Raw genomic sequence first — 26,077 nt, 5'->3', positions numbered from 1 at the left:
CCCTGTGCCGAGGTTTTTCTTGCAGCTTCTTTTCCCCGGCTATACAGGTTGTGAGAAGCTGCAGTAGTTTTAGGCGGATGAGACGTTCGTTATGTAAAATTGACGATTCAAAGTGTAACTATGTTACCTACTGAATAAAGATATTTTTGAATTTGAATTTGAATTTGAATAAATCAATAACATATTTTTACCGTAGCGAGCAAAATACCCAACATGGCATAAACCCAGTATAATAGATAAAGTTCTTATTCTTATTCTTATTCTTAAAGTGCACTGATTAACACATTTTCCGCTATAAAAATTGTCGTCATAAAACCTTAGCTGGTATTCTTGTTAAAAGGTACTTTGCATTATATTCTGACGTAAATTATATATCAAATATGTCGTGGCCAGTACAATAAACACAAAATGTTTGACGACATGAGCAACTAAATGCATGACTACTTCATGATATGGCCAAACGTTGGCAATCATATCGTAAAATTAGTAATAATATCCACCGGTACCGGCGGTAATTGTACAATTTTCTATATCGATACTATTGATTAGGTAAATAATGTTGAACCTAAGAAATTAATCGACTATTTAGGGCTAAGTAATGTTTTTAATTTTTTTTGTTCCGTTTCTTACATCATTAACTGTCTTCTTCTATCGTGTGGGTTGTGAGGTATATTACAACCCCATCAACCCTGGTGTCAGGGTTATTATTGAGCCGCGAAAGGCCCCTGACATGGTTCATGTAACGACTACTTACATCGGTAAATAGTAGCAGGGACTAACGGCTGTAAAAGAAGGTCTACTATCGATATGAACATTATTATTTAAGCTACTTAGCAACCTGTTATGAAAAGACAAATCATTGAATTCTAAATGTCGTTTGACCTCGATATGAATAGTGGTTTTATAATCACTACCACCTCACACGTCAGCTTCATTCATTGAATAAACGCGTTACGTATGTGCTCGGTCTGTTTACTATGGGGTATTATCAATGACGTGACAATACGATAAAAAAAATATAATGCATATAATAAAGAATAGTCTTTTATTATTGAAAAAATTAAGTAAATTACTGACTACTACTTGTATATAAAAGTCATTAAAACAGTAAGTAAATCTTTTACAAAAAGTTCAAAATTGCCTTGCAAAGTAAATTAAAAACATTGGTGGGTAATTTATTGTTACTTATATTTTACTTATATAGAATGTTGCTGTTGCTACCTATATTGTTTTTCTTTATTTTATCAGAATAATTAAGTTGTGCCTTCTGTCTCTGCTCATGTTGTCATATTCTGTTTCTGTGTTATCATGTATACTTATAATAAAATATTAAATAAATAAATAAAATAAAATAATGTGTGGAAGATGTAATTGCGCCTGGTAATAAAAAGGGTCATTATTTATACCCAAAAACAAAGATAAAAGATACATAATTGTCTGTTATCCTTTAAAGTAATTAAAAAATAGGTAATTATCATGTAAAAGGTAGACAACGCCATCTATATTAATTTTGGTGAACGTACCCTGGAAATTTCCTCATTCAACATTGCTTTATCATAAGTCTCTTGCGCATGATCGATTTTGTATTAAGCCATTAATATTATATCAAGGCACATACCTTTCATTACCTTCAAACAATACTATGATCATTTCCTATAACAACTTCATGTTGTCGTCTTGATATCACAAGTATAGATCGTAATTTATCACGTACGTCACTTATTAATTAGTTCAATGAACCAGTTCCTAGTACAACTATACAACATAGTGACGTGTTATCTGTTACTTCACGACAATATAAACATAACATAAGCTCACGATAGGTGTTCAGCCTATAGCTCTCACAGATGATCCATCATGTTCGACAGGACGCTGTCCCTTTGTCGCCTTTCACGACATGCACGGGAAGATAGGCAGCTGAACGCATTCTATGTTTTTTCTTTACTCCCAGTCCAGCAGAGGAGTTATAGGTAACGAGCTGTATCGCCGTCTATAATCAATCACACACACTCAAAGAGATTGATACCATGTAACATATTACATAACATTACATAAACAGCTTATATACGTCCCACTGCTGGACACAAGGCTCCCCTCAATCAACCGAAGAGGGTATGGAGCATACTCCTCCACGCTGCCCCACTGCAGGTTGGTGGATGGCACATTTTACATAATATATTATTTATCATAAGTTCATTAAAAGTTTTGCCTCGTCCTTTTGGATGCGAACAGCAAAGGACTGGAACTGTCTGCCGTCGTCTGTTTTTCCAACTCGTTATAATCTGGAAGTCTTCCAGGCTAGAGTGAATAGGCATTTGCTAGGTAAGCGTCGTCACTTACTATCAGTTGAGATTGAGGTCAACCGCGAGCCTATTTTATTAAAAAAAAAAACATCGACTCACACATTACAAAACTCAGACACTATTATCTTTATAGTGTTTGTAGGATTGTAGGATGTATGTGTGAACAGATTATGTAGGTGTGTCTGGCAATGTTTGTCCTTTTTGCGAGATACAGAAATTATATATGCGTAATGTGTGTAATCATTGTGAAATCGCGATAACGGGAGTAAAGTAGATATAGTGGACGACAAACAAACCGCGTGCTACCATGGAATGGATATGAAACTCTAAATGCGATTTTGTCAAAACGTACAAAACTTGAAAGAAAGAAAAAAAATATTTATTATTAGAAGACGCCACAGTAACAATACAGAAACAGTAAGGAAAAATAACTTACACGAAATTGTAAAAAGAACATAAAAATAATAATAATACAAAAAATGTTGGTCGTAACAGTATGTGGCGGGGGCGGACGTCCTCAATGAATTGACCTCGGTCAGCATAACTTACAACTATCGAAGTTATATCTACAGAAAATGCGTTAAGTTCCGGCTTGCTTCTACTTCAGGACCCCGATACCGACCCTGCCAGCGTGGTAGGCGATTTCCCTCAATCAGTGCTTATCGCTATGGACCCACTAGGGTCGATTAATTATTTCAAATATTTTTTCTTTTCAGACGACGCCCTGAGTCGAGGTTCGCGCCTAACTGGGCACCCTCAGGCCTGTTGTCTTAAACTTAATGCCACGCGGCAAATCTACAACAAGTCACGTCAAAAAAAAAACGATTGCTTCTAAAAACGCGGAATGCCACCGCCTGTTCAAACCCCGGTACCGGACCAACGGCAACCGGCACCAACGAGTTATTATTCATTTTAAGTGCAGTTTTCACTAACACAGCTGACTCGCCCATTATTGACGGCGATACGGCTCACCTATCACGTTGGTCTAACAGAAAGTTCGGTGAGATGTGGGTACTATTAAACAGAACGACTAATTCAATCCAATTATTGATTATATTTCAATAAGATAACATTTACAATCGTCTCAATGCGCGGTAAGAATTAGATCTGTCAAAGTACGTAAGCTAGTGTTGACGTTTATGAGCATAGTCATGTCATCATCATCATCAGCCCATTAACGTCCCCACTGCTGGGGCACGGGCCTTCCCTGTGGATGGATAGGGAGATCGGGCCTTAAACCATCACGCTGGCCCGTTGCGAATTGGTGGTTATTAACGACTGCTAATGCAGCCGGGACCAACGGCTTAACGTGCCTTCCGAAGCACGGAGGAACTCGAAATGAAAACTTTTTTTTTTGGTCACCCATCCTATGACCGGCCTTTGCGAAAGTTGCTTAACTTTCGCAAAGGCTCGGTTTTTAGACCGAGCGCGTTTACCGCTGCGCCACAGAGCTGCTCATAGTCATGTATCAGTCGATATTAGAGTCGGTCGATTCTTTTCTATCTAACAGTACTTAGTTCATCTTGCGATGGATGTACCTCTGACTACCCCAACTGGGATATAGTCGCGAGCTTCTGTGTAGGTATGTATGCATGGTTTTTTCAAATTTACAAATTCAAATTCAAAAATATCTTTATTCAGTAGGTAACATAGTTACACTTTGAATAGTCAATTTTTACATAACGAACGTCTCATCCGCCTAAAACTACTGCAGCTTCTCACAACCTGTATAGCCGGGGAAAAGAAGCTGCAAGAAAAACCTCGGTACAGGGCCCTAGACGTTCTTTAAAAAAAAAAAAAATATTTTTATACAACTGAGTAATTTAGCTGCCTAATATCAGTTCTCAGACAGTTAATCCCATGCATTCATATCTTCTCAATAATCACTAACTTTATAATTTCGACATCATCATCATCAATTTAAGAGCCACGCTCTTGTCGGTGTAGCATTTTCATTGCAGTCAAGACTAGACTAGAGTAGAGACTAGAGTTTGATAGACTGGTTCCGACAAAAACATCAATTTTATTTACAAGGAAAAGACCCGTAATAATCAAAAAACCGTTGAAAACAACAAAATTCAAAAGCAGTTTGAAAGAGGACGCATTATCCTCCTCCTGAAGGTCGAACTGTGACGTCAAGACATGTGTAATCAGGTCAAGATTATATTGAGATTGAGACATGACTCTGTCACGTCACTAGTTCAGATTATTTATTCTTCTGTCGTCGTGAAGTTTTGTCCCACATTCCAAAAAATCTTAGTTTATCTCATATCACTTTTGAAGTTGTGCTTCGTCCCAAATCTTGTAAGTACTTTTAAGTCACAATCAACAAAAAATAAAATTTTTAACAAAAAAAAAACCGACTTCAAACGCAAAACTAAAAAGCAATAAATAAATTTACTTCGCACAAAGTAATTAGTACGTATTTTCAATTAGTTAATTATTTTATAAATCTGAAGCCGGTGCCAAGGAAATGCTACAACGAAGTACCGATTCATATATTTTTCAATACTGATTGTTTTGTAATTTTTTGTTTGACATTGTTTTGTAATTGCTTTGATATAGGTATTAAACAATATTGTGTGTACATAGTAATTTGATATTGTAGTAGGGTTGTTGTAGCATTTACTTGGCACCGACTTCAGAATTATAAAATAATTAACTAATTGAAAATACGTACTAATTACTTTGTGCGAAGTAAATTTATTTATTGCTTTTTAGTTTTGCGTTTGAAGTCGGTTTTTTTTTTGTTAAAAATTTTATTTTATTTTACGATTTTAAGTGATGGTTAGACCGAGCAAGGATGCAGACAGACAGATTTTCTGATTTATATTCATATATAATAATATAATATATTATTAGTAGTGATCACAATTATTATTGATGAACATGTTTACACACACACACTCACACACGCGCTAACGCACACGAGCACACGCGCACGTACACACGCACACACACACACACACACACACGCGCGCACACACACGCACACACACACACACACACACACACACACACACACACGCGCGCACACACACGCACACACACACACATGTGTATGTGTACATACACACATGTGGTTGTCAGTGGAAGCTGCTATCATACACACTCACGCATACATATAGATACAGTAGATTTCGCGTGGTTCGCTCGCTGCTAAAGCAGCTCGCGTGTCCTGTTTATTCGAAACTGTCCCTCTTCGTATGGCGGCCATCTTGTTTTTCCGCCACTTTGTTCTTTTTCACCGGCGACAGAATTTGACCAAGATTTAAATGGGTGTCGTGGAAACAAACAAAATCCAGGTGCAATAGGTTTGCCAGGCCGTAGGATGTCTCCCTGATTGGGAGCAGTTTTCAAAGATGACGTTCCGATCACACGCCTATACATCATTTTTACCCCCAAGACATTTTCTGGAAAAACAAAATTTTGTATGGCGGCCATCTTGTTTTTAAATTCGACCAAGATTTAAATAGGTTTCGTGAAAGAAAAATTGGTTCAGGTGTGATAGTTTCGCCAGGCCGTAGGGTGTCACCCTGATGCGGAGCAGTTTTCGAAAATCGGGAAGTATTTCCATACTTAACATGACGATCCGACCACAACCCCGATATATATTTTATATCCCGAGACATTTTCTGAAAAAACAAAATTGTGTATGGCGGCCATCTTGTTTTTCCGCCATTTTGTTTTTTTTTACGCGCTATGGAATTTGACCAAGATTTAAATAAGTGCTCTCAAAGAAATATTGGTTCACGTGCGATAGTTTTGCCAGGCCGTAGAGTATCTCTCTGATGCGGAGCAGTTTTTGGTGATCAGAAAGTATTTCCGTACTCTACATGACGTTTTGAGTAAGCGCCCCATACATTATTTTTACCCAAACGGGCTTCTTCCAAAATCGACAAAATTTTGTATGGCGGCCATCTTTTTTTTCCGCCATTTTGTTTTTTTGCACCGGCGATTTGATTTGATCAAGATTTAAATACGTTTCGTGAAAGAAAAATTGCTCCAGGTTGTATAGTTTTGCCAGGCCATAGGGTATCTCCCTGATGCTGACCAGTTTTCGAAGGCCGGGAAGTTTTCCCGAAGCCTAAAGATCGATCCGATCAATATGACTTTACAAACGCACTAGTCGCTCCTACGATTTTTGAAAATTCCCCTCGATTTCTCTGGTCTTCCATCATCAGATCCTGACTTCCTTGACATGGGACCCCCTTGGGTATATCTCCTTTCAAACAAAAAAAGAATTATCAAAATCGGTTCATATACGACGAAGATATGCCCGAACAAACATAAAAAAAAAAAAAAAAAAAAAAAAAAAAAAAAAAAAAAATATACGGTCGAATTGAGAACCTCCTCCTTTTTTGAAGTCGGTAAAAACAGTTAATAATAATTTAATAACCCTGACACCAGGGTTGATGAGGTTGGTAATTCACCTCACAACCCACAAGATAGAAGAAGAAGAATTCCTACTTTACGAATACTTAAAAAGTGATACCTACACGGAAACTGGTTTCACAACTGCAAGCCATTTGTTACTATTACATCAGACAGAAATCAGATTTTACAAAAGACACGTGTACGATGCCACGTTCAAAGTTCCACGTTTCACATTCGTCGTGAACACACGCATTCATTCTGAGAAATATTTCCATCAACCACCTGCATCGCTTGGTCGGTTTGACTTTGTAATTTAAGTCTTCATCGAAAACGAGAAATGGTTTGATTTCTTTTTATTTATAACACTTCATAAATTAAAGTATGTCTCATAATCTCACAACTATATCCCAATTAGACGTTGAATGTTCTCAGAGGTACATTCATCGCACGATGAGCTAAGTACCCCCCCTAAGTAGTAGTAGTCCCTTATCACCATAAGGTTCATCATATCCATCTTAGGACTTCGTATCAACAGTGGCTGCAAGTTGTCTTTGATTACTTGTGGCTCTGCCCACCCCATTTGGGATTGCGGGCGTGAGTTTATGTATGTGTTTGTATGAACTAAGTACCCATACCTCACAGAGCAACCCAAACCTCGGCAACTAATCAAAATGATATCGGCGCACGCGCTTACATAATTGGCACACGTTTTGAAGATGTTTACTCACTGCAGCGCGTGCTGAGCTGCTATCTACATTGTTGAAGAACAATTATACTTAACCGTTGATATTTGATATCTACATACGCAATATAAACGTCATATTAATTGAAATTCGTGTTTTTGTTTCAGGTAAGGAAACAACCAAACAAAACCATACAAAAATCTCAGTAGTCTAACGTGCGCGAGCGAGACCCAGTCCACGCGCTCTCTCCCTTGCTCCTTAGCGACTTCCAGCCATTTAAGACTAACGTAAGACCCAGAGGGGGTGCAGTCGGCGCCTGATACGAATTGGTGCAGGGTGGGGAATTGCCGTTATAAGTAAGTAGTATTATTATTTTTAATCTATGACTAGGGTCTAGAAGTATACAAGAAACATAAAGCGGCTTGTCTTCCCGGCCATGTCGTAAAACCCGACGAATTGTGTAATAACTGTGTGTTATAATAACTTTTTAAGGTATAGTATATGAAGTCTTTGATGAGAGTCGTTGAAGTGGTGTGTCAGGATCGTAGTAAGTCGAATTCCCTGCCTACCCCAACAGGAAATAGGCGTGATCTTATGTAAGCATATTTAAAGATACACAAGATAAATCACTCTCCAAAAAGAGTTTAATTTTTTATATAAGTTACAAAGAAAGCTGATAAAATTATCTATTCAGAAAATAAACTTAATTACATTTAGTGAGACTTACAGTTCAATTTGTCAAAAAAGTTAATGTGACATGGTACCAAAGTGTACATATTAATGCTCGTGACCGCACACCCCGGACACTTCATACAAACAACCTAGTTTTACACAGACACTACATATTGACATTATCGTACACGCGCATCTGTGTGTGTGACGTCTGACCTATGTTCGAGGCGGGTTTAGGTAAACCTAGCTCAGCCGCTGGTGGGGAGCGGAGATTTGCCGTTCTATTTATTTATTTTGAGGAAGACTTACGGCCATATATACATTTTCTAACATTATAACCAGACAATAACTAAAGGCTAATTACAAGTCTCCACCTAATAGTGGCTAAGTTATTTACCCTTTTACAATTATAAAAATCAAGAATTAAGTAAGTAGGTTAAAGCAGGTTAAGCAAGGTAGGTACAAACGTTTGACGTTGTCAAACTAGGGCTAATAAGTCACTTGTGTCTCAAAGAAAGTTTTCGCAATTTTTTGTCGCATCATGGGTACTTTAGAACAAAACAAGTCTAGATCGTACTCAGGTGGTAAGCTGTTAAAACTGTCAATAGATCGTATCAAGTAGGTATTATGCCTATAGTTAGTTCTCGTAAAAGGTGCCCATAAAATAGGACGTTGCCTCAAACTACGAATATTTGCGCGTAAATGCAATTTAGACAAAAGTTCCGGACAATCAATAGAACCATTGGCTATGTTCATTAGAAGTGCTAAGTCGTATACGTAGTGGTAAGTGCTATACGTAGTATTATTCCTTATTCTATGGTACATCTTTGGTTGTCATGCAATACATTATGTATATGATACGATAATAAATACGTGATATTGATAAAGTATGTCGCGTTTCGCGTGTGACAACATTATCTGTCGTTTATCGTAAAGTTTATCATATATCCGCAAATATGAATCTTCAATACATTTCTTCGTCACCGCGTGATTTCTAGGTCATATTATTTTACGTTCTACGAAAACCTAGTTCTTACAAGGCCTTTGCATCATAATATGGATGTCTGGCCTTAGTATGGATGAATTAAAAGATGTGTTGCTGTTGCAGTTTCTTATCATTAAGTACTTCTCCTCAGCCGTAACACCTTGCGAAATGACGAAAATTCAAAAATGTTACATTGACCTTCAACAAGTTTATCCATGATAATTACGTTGAATAAATGATTCTGATTTCTGATGTGTATTAGATGAAAGTGCAGAAATATATAGAGAATAAAACTAAAATAATTAAACTAAACTTAAAATAAAATTCGGTCCTGCTAGACAGCACTCTTTCGAAATCTCTTTGTGATCCTAGTTTGGTTAGGACATTGCAGGCTGATCACCTGATTGTCCAGAACGTCCGGTCGGGTTTTTTTTTTATATGTATAATTATCCTCAAACCCTCGGATTTCCAAACTACGTCACATCAACCAGATGCAGACGGCGACGTCAGAGGCTGGTACCAACCATTCAGCAACCTAACACGAAGCCAGATGCCCTGCACTGACTGCCGCTGACGGTAGATAAACCCATATTTATCAACTGTGGGCCGTTCATTGTTTTGTCTGCTACGAGTTCAGATAAACAATAAGACGCGACTTATTATAGATTTTCGCTGGCGTTAACTACTTGGCCGGACAAATGGGGAGCTGAGGGCTCTCATCCGGTACTGACAACAGGCCTGTGGGTGTCCAGTTGGAACTGCAGTTCATTCTTAGAGCCTAGTGCGGCTCAGTAGTAACCCTGACACCAGCGTTGATGAAGTCATTGATCTCGCAGCCCATACGAGAGCGGACTGTCCCAAAAGTTATTGAAACTCCCAAAATAAACTTCTTTCATCCCACAACGAGTCTATGCTCGAACTTGACACATCGAATACAATGACAGAGAACACATCAAAATCCAGCACGTGCCAGCAAACATGTGGCGTAATATCGGGTGTCAGCGACGCTGGTGCCAGCCACCGACGTCGCCGGCCTGCACTACTAAGCGGGAGCGGGACAGATAAACAATACACGAGACAGACAGACAGAATAACTTGGAATCCAGCTGATTTAGAACTGTCACTAGTAAAAAGTGTGGGTGGCAGATTCCTTCCAAGCCTTAAGCCTAGTCAGGGGCCTTTGACGGCTCAGTAATAACCCTGACAGCAGGGCTGATGAGGTTGGTATTCCAACTCACAACCCACACGATAAGAAGAAGAATAAGCTTCCTTCCAAAAAGACCCTGGATCTTATCAAGCGGATCTGTCTCTAGGCGTCTTCGTCATCCTCGTAGTCGTCTAGTCCTCCTCTAGGAGGGATTCGGTCATAATAGACCTCACAAGGTCGGGAGCCGTGGTGGCCCAGTTAGTAGAACGGTTGCCTCTCACTTTAAGATCGCAGGTTCGAATCACAGACCTAAACCAATGTATGTCGAAATTGTTTTCGAATTCATGTTTGGATCATGAATTGGACCCTTTGGAAAACGGGACAATGCTAGGGGGATGATGAAGAAAGAAAGAAAAAAACATTTATTATTTAGGACACCACAGACACGGATTACATATAATAATAATAATAATATAATAATAATCTTTATTGCACAAAACTTACAACAACACAATGACAATATATAGTTAAACAATAAAAACAAGTGCAATTACAAAAATACAGATTATAACATTGGTTAATTAAACAGGGGTCCCCAAACTAGGCTAAGCCTGTGTCTTGGGGAACCAATTAAATAGGAAATTACAATTTATCCTTAAATTAAATTAGGCATCCTTTTTAATAAGACTTATTATTATTAATACAGTGGGTAAGTATAAGAAAAATATTTAGAAAAAGATGTACTTAAAGGAGAAACATAAAAATAAGTATTCTATTTTAAAAGCTCTTCTGTTGATTCGTAATCTAAGGAAAGTAAAGATTTTATTAATAACTTTTTTGTTTCTATGGTGGTACAATGTTTAAAGCAACATAGAGTTAATGCTGCATTATATGTGTGTGCTATCATAAAATCACCAAACCTCCTTGCGAAAGAGGTATTGACAGTAGGCAGTGGAATACTAAAAACTCGTTTGTCTAACATTTTATCGTATTCCTCGGAGTTGATGATAAGTTTATGAGTGGTGGTACATACTTTAAGGATGAATAACTGGCGTATAGAGAGTACATTCGCTTCTTTATAAAGCTCGCGTGTGGGATATCTAAAAGGTTTTCTTAACATGACTTTCAATACAGATCTTTGTGCTCTTTCAGCGTCTAAGAGAATAGATTTTCCTGCACTACCCCATACTGAGATGCAATAACTTGCAACTGATTGACATATAGCCGAGTAAACAATTTTTAATAAAGCTGTGTCCGCTATTTCTCTCAGTTTTTTAACTACGCCTATAGTCTTTCTAATTCTCTTAGCTAGACATTGTATGTGTGCTTTGAAGTTTAGGTTGTCATCTATTAGTACACCGAGATATTTAATTACGTTAGTACGTTGGATACAGTCGCAGTGGCAGGGGGAAGGATCACAAGTGTGTATTTTAATATCTTTTAATTCGATAGGTTCGGATGCGGCTGTTTTATGAAAGCAAATGAATTTAGTTTTTTTATTATTTAATGTTAGCAGATTATTTTGCAGCCAATTATTAATAATACACAATCCATTTTCCGCAGATTGGTGTGTCTCCTTCCAGGTTTTTCCGTCAAAGATTATAACTGTGTCATCTGCGTAACATATTATATCGGCATTTTTAAGTTTAGCATTGTGAATGTCATTCATGTAGATTATAAATAGTGTAGGACCCAAGATGCTCCCCTGGGGAACACCAAAGTGAACAGGGAGGGGGTCACTGCTGTAAGATCCGACTCTGACTAATTGTTTCCGGTTCGAGAGATAACTGTTAAACCAATTAAGAGCAAGACCTCTGATTCCAGAACGCTCTATTTTACTTAAAAGAATTTTGGGAGAAACGGTGTCAAATGCTTTAGCTAGGTCTAAGAAAACTCCAATACAGTTACGACCTTTATCAAGTTTATATATATACATTATAATGACATCACATAAAAAGTCAACGCACACACGAAATGTTTTTTTATATAGAAACATGGAAAACGAACACAGAAACTTATACCTAAATTAAAATGTGACGTCATGTCGGCTTACCCATGTGTAGTGGATGATGTCCCGTATAAAAGGTCCTCACTCAGCTTATGCCGCGGCGTGAGCCGCGACGCTGGTATTCTGTGAGACCTGAGTAATGAGTGAAGTACGGACATCGATGATAAGGTCGTATGTCACTAATTCCGGCTACTACTTACTATGTAAGCACGTAGTCGTTACATGAGGCTTGTCAGGGGTCGTTGGCTTCTATATGTTTACCATCAGGCATAGTTGAGCCAATATACTTGGCTATTATAAATAAAAAAACTACGCCGACAGAATACGAGTAACCAGACATTCTGACGATTAAGGTTCAACCCCCCCTCTTGCATTTCCCGGCAACAACAGTTAATTGTTGTGCGTAAAATCTGCGCAGTATGTCCTCCCACTTTTGCAAGTCGGATTCGATTTCAATCATTTAACTGCGTAGCATCTTTCTGCGTATAGATAAACTATTGATTGCCAATGTATCTGTATTAGTATAATAATAAGGAAACAGAATAGTTTTTATAATAACAATATCGTTTTTAAAAAAACAAACCTATTTTTTTATTATATTTATATTGTGTGGGTTATGAGGTGGATTACCAACCTCATCAACCCTGGTGTCAGGGTTATTATTGAGCCGCCAAAGGCCCCTGACATGACTCATGTAAAGACTACATACTTACATCAGTAAGTAATAACCGGGACCAACGGCTTAACGTGCCTTCCGAAGCACGGTTCATCTTATCTTTGGACAATCAGGTGATCAGCCTGTAATGTCCTAACCAAACTAGGGATCACAAAGTTATTGTTGTTTCTTCATAGTTGGAAACAGTATGAAAATTGCATATCCTTTTTATATGGCTTACTGTAGCCACGTCAAAAAAACAAGTGGCATTAACTACTTGGCCGGACAAATGGGGAGCGCTAAGGGCCCGGTACAAAATTTTAGACAACAATCCTGAGGGTATCCAGTTAAATTGCATTTCCGTGTAAGTATTTTTGTTCTCTGGTTCGTTGCCAATTTTCGGTCAACGACTGAAATGATGTATTTTTAGATTTTCAACAGAAACAGAAATACTGTAAGGAAAAGCAATACGTGGTATACGAATGGGAAACTCGCAGGAAAATTGTATTGGAAAACTAAACGTTTCTTTTGTAATTAATGGACCAATTAATCGATGCAAATAATAAATAATTATGCAACATAATAATGTTATCATAATAGTCAAGAAAAGGATGCAGTTAAATGATTTTCTTTTAATCTCAATTGTATACCAATATTTTATGATTATTTTTTTAAAGAACGTCTAGGGCCCTGTGCCGAGGTTTTTCTTGCAGCTTCTTTTCCCCGGCTATACAGGTTGTGAGAAGCTGCAGTAGTTTTAGGCGGATGAGACGTTCGTTATGTAAAAATTGACGATTCAAAGTGTAACTATGTTACCTACTGAATAAAGATATTTTTGAATTTGAATTTTGAATTCATAAATATACTTCGAAAAAAAAAACATTTTGGAGGCGATGGTTGCTCCGGTAAATAAAACTCTTCGAGATTGTTAAATAACATGAACTCATCAAACACAAATCCGTTATTGAAAACCGCATCAAAATCGAATCATTAGTTTAGAAGACAGGTGGGAACTTTACTTTGCACAACCGCACACACAAACATCTCTCACCCTAAACGCATATACCTGCTCCGTTCCGTCGTCATAAAAATGGACTGTATTGAATTACATAACATACATAAACAGCCTATATACATAAACAGTCTCTGGTTATCCCGGTTGAAAATAAGCGTGAGTATAGTATGTTTCATTCCAAGTAGAGTTCTCAAGAAACACTTGAAGATCAAGTAACGCATGTATCGACCGCGCGATGCATCAGCTGCAATGACTCATCGTCACCTGATCCGATTGATACTCGCACAACTGTGCAAGTAACTGCTTTACAAAACAATCAGAAAAAGAGCTGGTTGATATATGAATAGCGACCCAGGGCGATCCCCACGACTCTATTACTCTAGCCGTAGAGGCGGTCAAACAGTGTGGCCTCTCTCTCTTTCTTTAAGAGCTGCGCTCTTGAGTATCGGCGTCCGAAGAACGTAATATACGATCCCGACGACCCGATTACTCTAGCCATAGAGGCAGCCAATCAGCTCGCGACACCAAACACTTCAGGACCCCGATACCGACCCCGCCGGCGTGATCGACGATTTCCCTCATTCAGCGCTTATCGCTATCGACCCACTAGGGTTGATTAATTCTTTCAAATATTTTTCCTCTCAGACGACGCCCTGAGTCGAGGTTCGCGCCTTACTGGGCACCCTCAGGCCTGTTGTCTTAAACGTTGTACCGGGTGAGAGCCTTCAGCGCTCCCCATTTGTCCGGCCAAGTAATTAATGCCATCTGCGGCAAATCTACAATAAGTCACAAAAAAAAAGGTGGAGTAATCGCCATTACTCCATAGATAGGGCGTGTAGAACGGTGGTTGCCTCAATCACCTTCCGTTCCGCAGTACACCGACCAATTTCTCAATCGGTGATGTTCTAGCTAGAGCCCTACCAGATTCCATTTCCTCGGCCTCGAACCAGTACTGATACCGATGCTGCCCAGCATCAGGGGTACGCCTTTGAAGTAGCGGCGCCTACTCGCTACGTCACAAGATCGTCATAGAACCTAATAAGTAGCATTTTATAGGTTAGCTCGTCCCAGTGAGCTACCCACTACGTTCTGCTAATCCTGTTGCTGTTTGGTCGGGGACTGCTTATTTTTATATTCGCAGCGAACCATCATATCTGATGGCCGTTCCACTATCCGCCAACTGTGGACTCCGTAGATGGCCCACAGCTCAGCCTACTACAACAACAAGTGTGGCCTATCAGGCGGCTAATCACTATGGAGTCCCGGACTTATTATTATTATTATTTTGTAGGGCGTTGATAAGATGATGAATTCAGTGAAGACGTATATAAAACGCAGTGACTTTATTCGTCAGTACGCGTAATCTGTTTTATCGATGTTATCATACAACCTGCGCGGTCGATAGCTTTAGATCGGCGCCAGACAGATAACAGATAAGATTAGATTAGTGGTGCATGTGTGTGTGTGTGTGTGTGTTGTAATGGTTCCATATCGTACCACATACCATTATCACATTTGTTCAGGAAGATGAAATAAATGTGCAGCTTTCTGTAAAATTGTGCAATAAAGAAAAATAATGTCGTATCCTCAATTTAATTTGAAATTAAGTAAAATAAATCAAGGATTTCATGAAGAAAATCACATCGATTGACTTTTCAAAAGAGCGCTTGAGTCATTATAAGGCGCCTTTATCTTCTTCTCTTCTATCATGTGGGTTGTCAGGTGAATTACCAACCTCATCAACCCTGTTGTCGGGGTTATTATTGAGCCGCCAAAGGCTTACATGGCTCATGTAACGACTACTTACTACTTTTTTGATAATTAATTGTCAAAAAAACTATGAGGTTAAAACCTGAATTGAAACTAGATCGTCTATTTCGAGGGTTTGTTAACAAGACCTCGTATTAAACGAACTCGCTAAATAACAATATCTGAAAACGACAAAGTCTTATAAGGGCAACTGTCCAATACAAATCTGAACCGTACCTAAGTATTTCCCCGACCATCCTACCTGCTCAGAACGTTATCAAGAATATACAGTATTCCAACACCAATCAATTTCCCTTCGTTGGAACTTCCTCAGAGTTTTCGTGTGAAATGGGCCCGTGCCGAGAAATAATGTACACACGGTGTTGTGGGCGGCCATTATACTGACAGCTCGAGGAAACTGGCGGGAAAACGGGAAATTATACCTTTCAAGTGTCTGTGTTTTAAATACGGAACGTAGAATTCGAAATTGGGTACCGAGAACATTCTGCGGGCAAGATTTTTGAATTTCGAATTTATCTTCTATTTTTTTTTGTTTTCCCCGAAGGCAAAGGGAACAATGTCCATACAGCCATCTCTTACTTTTTTTTTCTTGATGATTAATGAAATGATGAAAGGTGATGACGAGGAATGATAACCTAAGCCCCCACCCTCGGAGCAGACTTTTACTCCGAACCCCAAACGAATTGCTGGAAGAAATCCCAATTAGGGATAAGCTCGCCTATGCTTTATCTAACGATAAATTATATGTAAATTTTCTTTATATTCTAAAGCAATAAAGAGTATACAAACAAACAAACAAACAAGAAAGCAACTGTCCCGTTCCCGTTCCCGCCAAAAAGCCGAATTTATCTTAATTCGGGATCCGGTTTTTTTTAAACGTAAGTTTTGGCGTGGATTTGCCGCAAATGGAATTAACTAACTTTGCCGGACAAATGGAGAGCGCTAAGGGCTCTCACTCGGTGAGGTGAGGATGCCCAATTAGGCGCGAACGTCGTCTGAGAGGAACCTAGTGGGACAGTAGCAACAAGCGATAAATGAGGGAAATTCTGATCCGGCCGAGTAGTGCTTTACAATTAATCACGCCAAAAAAATCTGCTCTCGTATTTGAGTTACTCATGTTAGAAATAAAAACATCTGAATTGATTCACTTAATAATCCAGTCCACGCCATGCGCCAGTCGGTCAATACACCTCCTGCGCAGTGGCTTGGTGACGCAGTGTGACGTACGCAGCGTGTAGATCGTTGCGCGCACGGTTAATTGTATGTAATTGTTTGTTTTACACTTCTATGGCGCAGTCTAGAGGAATTTTTTGTTGCAATTATACTTTGTACGAGTTTCTAGGTTGAACTTTCCGTCAAGGAAAAGTTTTAGTTGGTAAATTTTGAGCAAGACGAAGAAACATTTTGTATTTTTCCAGTTGATTTTAAAGTAGCAATTCAATAGTTAATAGAGAACGCATTTAGCTTAATCTGAAAGCAGTCAAAATTCTATGCCATCATTTAACGTGCCTTCCGAAGATCATCATACTTTCGGACAATCGGGTGATCAGACTGTAGTTTCCTACGTAACCAAACGGTAACACAAAGTGATCTTCAACATAACCTCTTGCGGCTGAGATGTCCAGACACAATTCGATCTTACGTATTAGAATCTTGTCTTTTTGATAATCTTGTTTTGTTCAGAATATTTCCTTACGATAACAAAGGGTAATTTGAATAGTTACCTACAAGAGTGGATCCAAGGGCAGGGTCTCTCTCCTGGGTGACAAGTTGGGTCATGAGTAGTATCTAATTCTCTACGGAGAGAGGCTGCCTGCGACCTGATGTCCCCCCCCCCCCTGACATGAAAGCTGGATCCGCTCCTCATTACAGAAGCGACTTCCTGTCTGATCTTCGAACCCGCGAAAGGAAGACTAGCCCAATACGGTTAGGTCAAATACCTCCGAAAATGCGTTCTCGGGAATGTGGGTTTCCTCACAATGTTCTCCTTCGCCGGTGAGCACGTGATAATCATTTTCAAACATGAATTATACAATTATTGGTTTTAGGCGACCGACGATCTGGTGAAGGTCGCGGGAAGCCGCTGAATGCGGGCAGCGCAGGACCGATCGTCGTGGAGATCCTTGGGGGAGGCCTATGCCCAGCAGTGGGCGTCATACGGCTGGTGATGATGATGATGGTTTTAGGCCTGTGCTGGAAAGTGAAAAGCAAGCGTTCTACCAGCTGGGCTACCACGGCTCCTAGGTAACCTACGCATACCCAAAGTCACGATATAATTACGCCTGTCCATTGGCATTTTCCGAGTCATATGACGTGATGACGCAAACTGCGACGAGCCTCCTAATAACCACAGAGTACAAACATAACAGCATCACGCCTGTAAGCAGAAGTGTGCACACCCACAACCATTTATTACAGATCTTCTATCTCTCTTTCACATAATGGTGCTAATTCCTGCAGACGCCATCTAATTTTATTTTAAGTTAAACCAGTCATTTTCTTATCCGTTGAAAAGGAAAGGGACGGGTAATCGACAGGCATAAAATTTATGGAATACACGTCAATTTTAAGCAGAAATCTAAAACAACCGTCTAAAAATTTTACATCGGCCAATAACCCGTCAGAATTAAGTAGACAGCACGTCAAACGGATTGCATACCATGAGCATGGATAAAGATTTTGATGAAAGCGGAACTAGCGAAAGCTGTGTCAGCTTTGGGAATTTCCTGCCTACCCCAATAGAAAATAGACGTGATATTATGTATGAATGATATATTTTATCAAGTACTTACTGCGCAATTCATTTTATACAAGAATACTAATTCATCATCTAAGAATAACCTAACCTTGAAATGTCTGAAAACGTCAGAATACATGAAATCTATTTTTAGTATCATGACACCATTTCACGGAGGTGCGTTGGTTTAGGTAAAAAACATAAAAAAAAACATAGGTAAATTTCGGTGGCCGTAAACTAATGGCAAAATTTTGTAGGTACTTTAAGGGACTGAAGGGTGCCACTATGAGTTCTGGCACCACCTAAATCTTCTGCTAGGGCCGCCACTGTATGGAAGGATAATGAATGGGGATTTGGTATGAATTTAGGATGGTTAATGAATGAGATGGAAGGAAGTTTTAAAAAATATAAGGTGTTTGTTTATGATTGGTTTTTCGTCGGAATGTAAGGGGCATTTGGTTTTTTGAAAACAAAAGGAGTCAAGATAATTAAAATATCCCTTTATAATTCTATATCAATGCTGTCAAAGGTCTAATCTCTATCAATCTTTCCAGCTAACATGCTGCGAGACCTATCGAAGCTGGCGACCGAGATCGTTCGCCACACGGCGGTCACTCGTCGCCACCTGACCCCTGAACTGTCACTCCGTCTGGTGACCCCTGCGTGTCCGCTGTGGACCGCCCAGGAACACGAGCTACCGTTCCAAGACCCATTCTGGGCGTTCTACTGGCCGGGAGGGCAGGCTGCTGCCAGGTAAGATATTACTAGTATTAAACAGGAACAACGTTAGCGTCAGAACCCCTGGGCCAAATGCGATATTTTATGTTTGGAGACTATCAAAGTTCAATACCTTTTTGATACAATTTGGTCATCATCATCATCAGCTCATTAACGTCCCTACTGCTGGGGCACGGGCCTTCCCTATGGATGGATAGGGAGATCGGGCCTTAAACCATCACGCGGGCCCAGTGCGGATTGATGGTTATTAACGACTGCTAATGTCGACTACCCCATGTATATAGTCATGGGCTTAATGTTATTAAAGCAAATAGCTGTACTTTTATGTGTTTATCAAGTTTCGTATTAATTTATAACTAGTTAATGTCGATCTCCGTGGTCCAGTGGTTGAGCGTCGGGCTCGCGATCCGGAGGACCCGGGTTCGATTTCCGGTGGGGACATATCACAAAAATTACTTTGTGGTCCCTAGTTTGGTTAGGACATTACAGGCTGATCACCTGATTGTCCGAAAGTAAGATGTCGTTAGAGCCATGTCAGGGGCCTTTGACGGCTCAATAGTGACCCTGACACCAGGGTTGATGAGGTTGGTACTCCACCTCACTACCCACACGATAGAAGAAGACTAGTTATGTATGTTGATGTCTTGTTGATGTTCCATTTTATTATCTCAAAACAGCCATCATAGCGTGGTTTAGTTTTATTGAAGAAGTACCTAATAATATAAACTCATGCATGCCTATTTCCCACACAGGTAAGCAGAGGCTATGGAATTCCATTGCCGTCGATCTTGACACACTTCTCTTGTTTCCTCCACATCCATCAATAATGGTTGGTTAATAATGGTTCATGGGCATTAGCAGTAAAAAAAAAGTTTTCATCTCGAGCTCCTCCGTGCTTCGGAAGGCACGTTAAGCCGTTGGTCCCGGCTGCATTAACAGTCGTTAATAACCATCAATCCGCACCTGGGCCCGCGTGGTGGTTTAAGGCCCGATCTCCCTATCCATCCATAGGAAAGGTCCGTGCCCCAACAGTGGGGACGTTAATGGGCTGGCGATAATGATGAAGAATAATGGTTCTACCTAATAATGGTTATTTTAATTATAACTCAATATTCGAAACATGAAGCAAATGCTACAGGTTTATCCCCACAACATCATTTGGTGGGGAATCCTTAGTGATAATAATATTATTGTGATATGTATGTGTTTTCCTCGAGTATAAACACATTATCGATTAGCATTCTAACCACATAGCAAGCGTTCTGGGTTTTTAGTCACATTTATTTGTTGAATTTCCTGTTTATAATGTTATTATTATTGCGGAAATTGTCTAAGTTATCTTTGCTACTTGTTGTTCACCAGGCGCTCCTCATCATTCCACAACTATGTCGGGAACAGATGCTGAATAGAAAGTCTTCTTCTATCGTGTGGGTTGTGAGGATGACCAACCTCATTAACCCTGGTATCAGGTAACGACTACGTACTTACATCAGTAAGTAGTAACCGGGACCAACGGCTTAACGTGCCTTTCGAAGCGCTGAAGTAAGTAGTAACCGAGATATAAAGTTAGGCCGATACTTCAGTACCGTCTCTTACCTATTTAGGTAAGTAAGTAAGTAATTAATTTCAAAAACCCTCATAAAAATCCACCACATCAATCGGCCTTGTATTTCCCACGACTGTGTTTTCCAATTTTTCATCAATATTTTCCTGCATTGCATTGATAACCTCAATAATTCCTATTTATGCAAAAGTGTACACATTTTTTCCATTACAGTATCAGGGACTCCCTTTCTACGAACTTCCAAAGTTATCTTATCTTAAAACTTGATATTTTTTTTGTCAAATATATTATTATTCTCTGGCTAACGGTCACATGAAGGTCACATAGTCAAGGCAATTGTGTGAGCTGCTACGGGAAATGTCCGTAAAAACCATTTTATTTCCTTATTTTGTAACCTATCATTGTCACCATACACTGAAAATAGTTATCAAATACATAACCCTCCTTTTCGCTTCGCAGCAGTTGGGTAAAAAATAGTTTATTTACAAAAAAAATACAAAAAAAAATACTTAGTCACTATTAAACAACCGTGTTACCAAAACTGTTGTGTAATATTTTATCAAAATTTATTCTCTTATTAAAGTTTATCCAATCATCATCCTCCTGGCATTATCGCGTTTTTCACAGGGTCTGCATACCTAACCTGAAGATTTGATGGGCCGGTTTTTTTACAGAAGCGACTGCCTGTCTGTCCTTCCAACCCGCGAAGGGAAAACCAGCCCAATACAGGTTAGGTCACATACCTCCGAAAATGCAAAAAAAAGTACTTAAGTTTTTATCCAAATATTATTGCAATTGGATTACGGCACATGACTTCCATACAGTAATCTGGAATTGACTCATATTTTAGATCTGAATAATACAAAAACACTCAAAGCTGAACATATCAAATTGATCTATGATTGTTTTATCTGAGATCTGCCAAAATGTACTAAAACAATTCAGTTCAGAGCATGTCAAGCGTGAGCGTGAGTCATACTACGGGGTTTTCTGGGTCTGGACTTATTCATAGTCGTGACATATTTTAAAGGAGCTTCTGAAAACCAAGGGTTTCTTTGCAGAATTGGTCAAATCAAATCAAATATTATAACTTTATTGCACATTTTTGAAACATTTAGCAACAGTACAAATGGGCCTTATTAGAATAGAATAGAATAGAATAGAATAATTTTATTTGCTTGGATACATGGTTGTTACAAGATGGTCACAATTTTACAATTATTATTTTTTTAATTATTTTTTATTGCTCTTTAACAATTTCTTCCAGGTAACCGCTACCAGGAATCAGCCATAAAAACTTGAGATGCGAAACGGTGCAACAGCAACGTGATAATTCCAATTGATATTAACTCAGAATCATGATCTAAATCATCCCCCTCAGTATTCGTTACGATGTCACTATCATCCTGTATAGTATATGCACTCTTCGCCGCCTATGTTTAGGTCCCATGTAATAGGAGGTAAACCTACTTCCATTACCCGGGTACAAATAAAAAAATCAAACTCATATATAAAATTAAAAGCTTCCGAATAAAAGTAAAAGAACACTTCCCAATGCGGTGTTTTAACATATTAATCTAACAAGTAATTTTAAAATAATAATCACAGTAATACCTAATATAAAATATTTATCTGAGATACCTGTTTATATATCTTGCACTACATACTAAATACTGTCATATAAGAATACAAACATACACGAATACTTACCTATTATTTTATTTAGTTTTTTTATTAAAAATATATTTTTACTTTTCAGCACATTCATTTAAAATATGTACTTAATTAGAAAATTACAAAATGTGCTTAGACTTTGCGTCCATTTTTTGTTTAACGTGTTACCTGATTACCTTACCGGTTTCAACTGAAAACCAGCGTCATAGTCTAGGCTATGGCATTATGCTGAGGTGGAACCGTTTCGGCATACATTCATAACCGTATTATTTAATGTTAATTATGTTAAAACAATAAGTATGTTGAATAAATATTTTTTCTTTCTTTCTTTCTTTCTTTCTTTCAAATTGGATTTAAGAGCCCGAACCAGGATTAAAAACCCGTAACACTACACTATCACGGCTATCACGGAATCCAAACCCGGATCGTTGGCTCAGACTATACATAAGCCTCAAGATTAACTTAAGCCTCTGGGAACACAAACGGCATTCCTTGCTAGAAAGAGACAGCAGATCCTTTCTACACATTGAAACAGGATAGCACGATAACTTATCAATGAACAGAGATAGCAGATACAACGAACGTATAAGATAGAAAGAGACGAAACTTGGATGAGTCACACAGGAGTTTTCAGGAGATAATATATGCGATGAGTCATGCTTCCTCTGAATCTGAAAACATTTGAACATAAAACCTAACTGAATATTTTATTAGGATTCTATGAAGGAGGTAATGAGTGCCCACAGAACATTAATTTTATTGGTTTCATAAAACAAAGCAATAAAAGTAGTTCACATGAAAAACTGATTCCATGAAAATTTTACTTTCAAAACGTTATTGATTTTGTGGAATTTATTGATGTTCTCAGGAAACAGGTTATCAAAGCATTGTTGGCATTTCATTGTAATCATTTTGTCTTGCAAAGCAGTTGTCATAATATGCGGCCAACATATAGCAACACGGACCTCCGCGGCGGCCAACCTACCAACTATAAGTCACGCAAAAAATAATAATTTAATGACTTCTATGCTGTTCTGTGAGCGAATAAAAACACAGAACACGTTCAACTGCTTTTCATGTCGTATAATCCGACAGAGGGATTATGTCCGCTCTATTATGCTGATCCCTTATCACCATAAGGTTCATCATATCCATCTTAGGACTTCGTATCAATAGTGGCTGCCAGTTGTCTTTGATTACTTGTGGCTCTGCCCATCCTATTAGGGATAACGGGCGGTAAAAACTAAAGTTTTCTTTGGACATGGAACAGTAGGAGTATGGCCCTGTGCTGGGAGGTTTTCTGGCCACGATTCCCTCAGCGATACAGCTTCCAATGTGGTAATAGTTTTAAAGCCAGTTACATAATGCGTAATTTTGACCTTCAAAAAGCGCTAACTATGTAAGCCAATTTGAAGAATAAATATTCTTTTTTTTGGAGTTTGTACTGTCCTGTGACGTTATCAATAAAAGCCGTCAAACGTCGACAAAAGTCGACAAGTAAAATGAGATTGATTTGATCATCGTAGACAGCCTTTCTATTTCTAAATAAGCATTTTATAATTTATCTTTGACCCAGTCAAATACCCTGTTATAAAAAATAATACACGACATATCTGCCGACCGCTACAACAAGTCCACTTGCCATCAAGTTGATCGACCATATTGCATGAGTAATACGGTCAAGGTCGGATCAGACCTCGTGGAGCGATGACCGTCCTTGGAGCTACGAGGCTTATCCATGTGTCATGGTACCCGGCACTATTTACTTAATATCAACAACTTTATTGGACACAAACACAACATAAAAGAAAAACAATTTATAAGGTAAACTCTAAATGACTAAAAAGAATTATAAAAGTTGTCAAAACTGGCCGGTTTTTTTTAAAGTTGGAAAACGTGAGTTTTATTATAAATTAAAATATTGCAACAGAAGTATTTGTCAAATTGGAGCTAAATAGAAATTTCTTCCTGAGGTTGCCTAACCTTAGGGCAACGTAGTAGTTACAAGACCTTGTCGGGGACCTTTGGCGAGTCATCAGGGTTGATGAGGTCACTGATCCCACAACGCACTTAAACGAGGATGAAGAACCAAACAATAAACAAAAATACCAACAAAACAAACTAAACAATATCGTCTCTGTGGTCCAGTGGTTGAGCGTTGGGCTCACGATCCGGAGGTCCCGGGCTCGAATCCCGGTGGGGACACCTGATTGTCCAAAAAGTAAGATGATCGGTGATTCGAAGGCCCGTTAAGCTGTTGGTCCTGGTTATTACTTACTGATGCTAGTAAGTAATCGTTACATGAGCCATGTCAGGGGCCTTTGGCGGCTCAATCATAACCCTGACACCAGGGTTGATGATCCTGTTATTCCACTTCACAACCCACAAGGTCGGTCGTTGATCTCACAACCCAATATGAGAGAAGTAGAGGATAATCAGACAGAAGATTAGAATTTCAAGCCAGAAGTGACCAGAAGACTTGCAGCCATCTTGGTATTGCTATTGAGGCCCTAAGATCAATTTACAAAATATTACGTTCTTCTTCTTCTATCGTGTGGGTTGTGAGTACTTATGAGTATTCAGTAGCTGCTTTATATTGTACAACGGCCTCCGTGGTCCAGTGGTTGAGCGTTGGACTCACGATCCGGAGGTCCTGGGTTCGATTCCCAGTGGGGACATATCACAAAAATTACTTTGTGGTCCCTAGTTTGGTTAGGACATTACAGGCTGATCACCTGATTGTCCGAAAGTAAGACGATCCGTGCTTCGGAAGGCACGTTAAGCCGTTGGTCCCGGTTACTACTTACTGTGTAAGTACGTAGTCATTATAAATGAGTCATGTCAGGGGCCTTTGGCGGCTCAATAGTAACCCTGACACCAGGGTTGATGAGGTTAGTAATTCGCCTCAAAACCCACACGATAGAAGAAGAAGATTGTACACTGATATTACGACCAAGGTTAAATGTAGTCTGGATCGCAGCCAATAGGGACGATGACCGTAAGCGTCCCTGAAGACAAACACATTGCATAATATTGTGACATTGTGGTTTAAATTGCAACATACAATTGTCTGGTATTCTGTCGGCGGGTCGTATGTCTCACAGTCATTCATTTTATAATTAGTAGTAGTAACAGACTCCGTGGTCTAGTGGTTAGAGCGTTAGGCTCACGCTCTGGAGGTCCGGGTTCGATTCCCGATGGGGACATTTGTTTGGTAAGGACTTTTCAGGCTTGAATCACCTGATTGTCCGAAAAAGTAAGATGATTCCGTGCTTCGGAGGGCACGTTAAGCCGTTGGTCCCGGCTATTAGCCGTAAAAACACCTCCACCAACCCGCATTGGAGCAGCGTGGTGGAGTATGCTCCATACCCCCTCCGGTTGATTGAGGGGAGGCCTGTGCCCAGCAGTGGGACGTATTAGGCTGTTTATGTATGTATGTATTATAATTAGTCATTTTCAAGTCACCAAGTTCTACGACCTCTGTGATGTAATGGTTAAATATCTTGACATAACATAACGTGGCATTACGCATTAGGCAGAGGTGTATACATAGTGGCCCCGATTCCTGCAGACACCGCCTAATTTTATTTTAAGTTATATCCGTCATTTTCATATCCGTCGAAAAGGAAAGGGACGGATGATTCACAGCTCTTAATTTTAGGAAGAATGAGTAAATGAATGAATAACCCGGGCGAATCAAATAGGTATGTCGCTGGTATGCAATCCGTTTGACGTGCTGTCTACTTACC

The 26,077-nt window shown here is 39.1% G+C and overlaps 1 protein-coding gene across 3 annotated transcripts in view; it reads left to right on the top strand.

Annotated features, from left to right (window-relative positions):
* The window catches only part of LOC126377598 (electron transfer flavoprotein beta subunit lysine methyltransferase-like), a 49,427-nt gene that overhangs the window by 19,367 nt on the left and 3,983 nt on the right, over nucleotides 1–26,077 (top strand). Inside the window, exons 1-3 of one of the 3 annotated variants that reach the window (XM_050025416.1) lie at nucleotides 6,959–7,020; nucleotides 7,531–7,719; nucleotides 18,907–19,105. In XM_050025416.1, coding sequence (XP_049881373.1) covers nucleotides 18,912–19,105 — 194 coding nt within the window. In that variant the 5' untranslated portion in view covers nucleotides 6,959–7,020; nucleotides 7,531–7,719; nucleotides 18,907–18,911. Of the gene's footprint in view, nucleotides 1–6,958; nucleotides 7,021–7,530; nucleotides 7,720–18,906; nucleotides 19,106–26,077 lie in introns of those variants that run through there. The other 2 variants (XM_050025414.1, XM_050025415.1) reach the window with 2 other exon arrangements.

The sequence above is a fragment of the Pectinophora gossypiella genome, chromosome 23 (assembly GCF_024362695.1).
Source record: "Pectinophora gossypiella chromosome 23, ilPecGoss1.1, whole genome shotgun sequence".
NCBI classification, from domain to species: Eukaryota; Metazoa; Arthropoda; class Insecta; order Lepidoptera; family Gelechiidae; genus Pectinophora; species Pectinophora gossypiella.
This window is presented reverse-complemented; position numbering and strand designations above follow the sequence as displayed.